The sequence below is a fragment of the Populus alba genome, chromosome 14 (assembly GCF_005239225.2).
Source record: "Populus alba chromosome 14, ASM523922v2, whole genome shotgun sequence".
In the NCBI taxonomy this organism is placed as follows: domain Eukaryota; kingdom Viridiplantae; phylum Streptophyta; class Magnoliopsida; order Malpighiales; family Salicaceae; genus Populus; species Populus alba.
In genome coordinates, this window is record NC_133297.1 from 15986373 (window position 1) to 15990916 (window position 4544).

The 4544-nt window shown below is 34.2% G+C and overlaps 1 protein-coding gene across 1 annotated transcript; it reads left to right on the forward strand.

Moving 5' to 3' along the window:
- The first annotated feature begins 347 nt into the window (after nt 1–347).
- LOC118046048 (uncharacterized) lies at nt 348–2632 on the forward strand. The gene is made up of 2 exons (XM_035054841.2): nt 348–672; nt 838–2632. The coding sequence occupies exon 2, from the start codon at nt 1670–1672 to the stop codon at nt 2429–2431; it is 762 nt and encodes a 253-aa protein (XP_034910732.1). The 5' UTR covers nt 348–672; nt 838–1669; the 3' UTR covers nt 2432–2632.
- The last annotated feature ends 1912 nt before the right edge of the window (nt 2633–4544 follow it).

A 4544-nucleotide genomic window follows, 5' to 3' on the forward strand; every position in this document is an offset into this window, starting at 1 on the left:
CAAAAACTAGAAATGAACTCAGGAGGAGGCCCTCACACGACCAGCAACATTGCCAAATACTTGTCACGTTATTGAACTTTTTCTATCTGAATTGATCAATATCACAATGTTTAAAAATTTGAAAATATGGGTTTTTAAGTCAAACTCGTAGATTAATTTGAAAATATTTAAAAAGGTAGACCAAGTTTGTTCGAATATTCCACCTCTACTAGTTTCTTGTACATTTATTTTTTAAAGGATAATGGAAAAAAATAAAAAATAAAAAGCGCCATCCTCTTCAGTTTGCAGCCTTTGTGTAGACTTTAGGAGTATTTTACTTATATAATACAGATTCAAATAGGTGGTACGTCGGTAGGCATGTTATTGCTAGTCTTTTGTGGCTCAATGTAGATTAGATTTTGAAGCCATTTGGAAAAAAAATTAAAAATTTCTGAATTTTAAGCTAGATGATCTCGGCTTGGTCTTCCATATGAAGATGTTTCAGAGTAATGAGGTTGTGCCATAGAGGAACGTAAAATTAGTGTCGTTTCATAAGGAAAAGTTGGTGTTTTCTTTTTCTTTTTCTTTTTCTTTTGTACTGTTTCGGAGATTAATCGTCAGGGACAAAGGAAGTTTCCGCTCACCTGCTTATCGACTTGAAGATAATATTAAGGAGCGCAAAATATGTTATTGGTAATGTTTCTTTCGTTGTTCCCCTGAAGCTTTCATGTAGGGTTCTGATAAATAGGGTTTCTGGGTAGCAGGGATATAGCTGAAGGCGAAATGTAATAAAATATATGACCTGTGTTGGGTTCTGGGTTTTTTTTTCCTTTTAATTATAGTTTTTTCTCCTTGAAGTTGGAGGTCAAATGCCATGTGGTGAGCACAGATGTGAGCACATGGCTTCTCTAATATCCATGCTCTAAGACTGTTAATCAATACTGCAAAACCTGGGGTTTTGTGCTTTTTTTCAAGAGAATCAGTTGCAGAGGAACACCACCTGATTGTGGTTGGCTGAGGAGGAAAAAGAAAACCTGTTTATTAGGAGCAAGGGGCACTTGAGAACTGTGAGTCTGTAGAGAAGTGAGAAGCAAGCATGTAATTCTCATCAGGTTGATGTAAGAAGAAAATATTATTTTCTTTTAGTTCTTGATCACTTGCTTCTTTTTTGCAAACCATTTCAGGTATTACCTGCTCCTCAAATCTATAATCACAGTACAGCTCTCATTGATTCATTTCTTCCTGTTCATACTTACTTTGGCAGTTATATTTTATAATCTGCAATCTTTCTTCAATCCCCATATTCAAAACCTTCTTCTTTTAGTAATCTGTCTTCTTTGATTTCAACAGCACTGGTGAGGCTTAAGACTACTGTCATGCTCTCTAAGTTCTACTACTATATTCTCCCAATCTATCAGCTAGCAGACTCTTTTTTTATCAGCACTGGAGCTAGAATTGATAAACTGCTTTTCTGCTACGTTTTTTTCGTGGATCTAGATCATATATAGTTTCATTCCTCGTATCTCTCCCCATAAAAATCAGCTTTTTTTCCATCCATCTGTCTTTTAATCTATCTCCCATCAATCTCGTTAATTTGCATATCTTACAGTGTCAATATATAGAGGTGCAAATTATCTTCTTTGTAAATTCTTTCTGACGAAATAAGCTGGACAAGGAGCTCCTTAAGTTCATGAAGTTGCAAAACAAAGTCTTGGAACAAATGGCTTCTCCTTTGTGTTTCTTGAAAATATTCTCACCAGTACTACCATTGATGTTTGCTCTTGCTCCGGTATTGATTCTTGCTGGTTTTCTTGGATATGGGCTGATCTTGTCAATCTTTCTCACATCAACAGCGTTAATTTTATCTAGTCTTATCTTGACTTTCTCAAAGCAAAAACAAACACAAGTGCAGAAATCAGTGACAGATGAGATTGTCATGCCAGATCAGGCAAGCACCTCACCTTACATAGAAGATGTTATATCCAAACCACTTGTGCTCGAAAAGGAATTCATCACAGAAGAAGAAGAAGAAGAAGAAGAAGAAGGTAGAGGTCAGGTTGATGAGTATTTGGTTAGATCATCTCAAGTTATAACATCAGAAAGTGACTGCCTTGGTCGCTCATCAACTAGTGAGGACTCAGAAGTGGAATGGCTGTTCCAAGACAAAATGTTTCAGAGCCGAGATTGCTCTGATGGATCTATTTCTGACGAGGATAGCCTCATTGAAATCTCCCTTCCAGGTGGACATTACATTTGTGATCATGAGGAAGACGAGGTCCACTATAATCTGCAGAACAAATTGCCAGATTTTGCACAAGGATCATTTTTCAAACAGCATGGTCTAATGGAGCTTCTGGCAGAATTAAATGAGATGAACGAGGAAGAAAATTTGATTGAGATAGACATATCAATGGGCTCCATCAAGTGTCCAAGGTTTGAGATTGAAGCGTAAGTTGAATATTAAAGAACTTCTTACAGTTGCTATATACTAATTAAGTTTTTGATCCTTCCGGATTTGGAGTTAAGGCTTTGCACTACTCATCTCTTGCTGTATAATGTTTGTGATGAACTGTGAATTAGCTCCTGATCTTTTGATAATTAATCTTGCACTTACTTTTACCACTTTGGATGCCATTAAAGCACTTTGTAGCCAGGCCTTTGTTTTCTCTTAATGCGCATTAAAGTATTAAAAGGTTGAAGGCTATGGCAAATTGATGGATATCCACTCCCATCTCTTTTTCTCCACTGAGTCTTCTGCCTCCCTCTTTTTGTTGCCCATTTAGCATTATCTGATTTTCTGACCTAACTTTATAAGGGACCCACGTATAAGATTAAGTTAATCCTGTCATGATCATATGTGCTTCATGCGGCACTGCTCTTCTTTTGACGAGAAGGAGCTTGTTTGATGATTGCGAGCTTGATAGATGTTTCGTATTGGGACATGACATGAGGCACTTGTTGCAAGTTCACTGTTCGGAAAAGTTTGGATCCAAACTATGTTCTCTATAAGCTGATCAGGTGAGAAAAATACTATAGAGATGTCTTAATTCATCGTGGATTATATAATGAATTGATATTTCAAATCACTCAAGGCTATTTTTCAGGATTAAAATGGTCTTTTCACTGAGTTTATTTATCATTTTAGATTTGTTTTGGAATATCTCATTCTTTTGATGTTATTTTAACATGCAATTAAAATATATTAATGTTTTACAGTGGATTGTTCACGGTGCAATTCACAATAAAATAACTTATTTGCCCTTTAAAAATACTGAAAGATAAAAACAAAGGTAAAATAATATTTTTATATTTTGTTGCAAGGCGTAATTACGCCCATAACCTTAGAAAAAAAATAGAAAGGGTGTAAGTTTAAAGGGTATTTTTGAATTTTTATATTTTCACAGTGTAATTACTAAATAGCCCTTGGGGTCAATTTTTTTTTTTCTAAGTGCAAGGGGTATTTTTGGTTTTCTAAACCTTGGTTTTTTTGCATTTATTAAATGGAGTCAGGGGCTTTCTAGTCATTGTAACATGTTTATACAGTGTAATTATCAAATAACCCTTGGAATCAACTTTTTCTTGCCTAAGGTGAAGGGGCATTTTTGGTTTTTTAACCTTACTTTTTTTGGAATTATCATGTGAGGTTAAGGTGTTTTGGTCTTTTTATACTTAAAAAAAAAATATATGGTTGTTGTGTGCAAAACATGTACCAGCAAGTGGGAGGCACTCGTGTTTTTTTAGTGGCGTGTGAGACACTTCTCAATGGTCTTTGATGGTCTTCAACGACAGTGTCCAAAGTGTCATGCTACCCTCCACATGATGGGTCGGCATATGTCAGCATTCCTAGCACACCAGAACTAAAATGCCCCCTTCTTTTTTCTCTCTCCTCCACCTCAAAAGATGTGTTGGCATTGCAAATTTACAAAGTGATCTTCAATCTTTTTATTGTATCAAGTTTGATTTATTTTATCCCATCCCTTGACATTTGATTTTTTTATGATTTTTTAATCAAATTTGATCATCATTCTTTTGATTCCTATTTATTTTGCTTTTAATCTTTTTTCTAATTGGAATTTATTTTTTGATTTAATCCCTAATCATTTAAGTTTTTAGTTTTTTTTTTTTTTTTGTTGAATTTGATCATCATTCTTATAACTGCAATTTCTTTTATTTTCAGTTCTCTTATTGATTAATTATTTTTTGGCAATTTAATTACTCATTGTTTAATTTCATTAGATTTTCATTTCATATTTGGTAATTTTGTCTGAAATTGTTATTTTTTTTTTATATTTTATGATCCCTAACCCCAAAAATTGCACTATCTAAAGTGTATTGAACAACAATGTGAAATCAATTGGAATATAGAACTTCACAATAGCATGCTAAAAATAAAGCTACACGTCAATTTCATTCATTCTCAACTAAAATTTAAATGGCACCTCTTAGTAGAATTCATCCACAAAGTTAATAATCTTCCTCAAATAGACCTACTCAAGATTAGGACAAATAAATGCTTGAATAATGTTATTGACATAGAGAAAGACACACATAAGATGAGACAATGT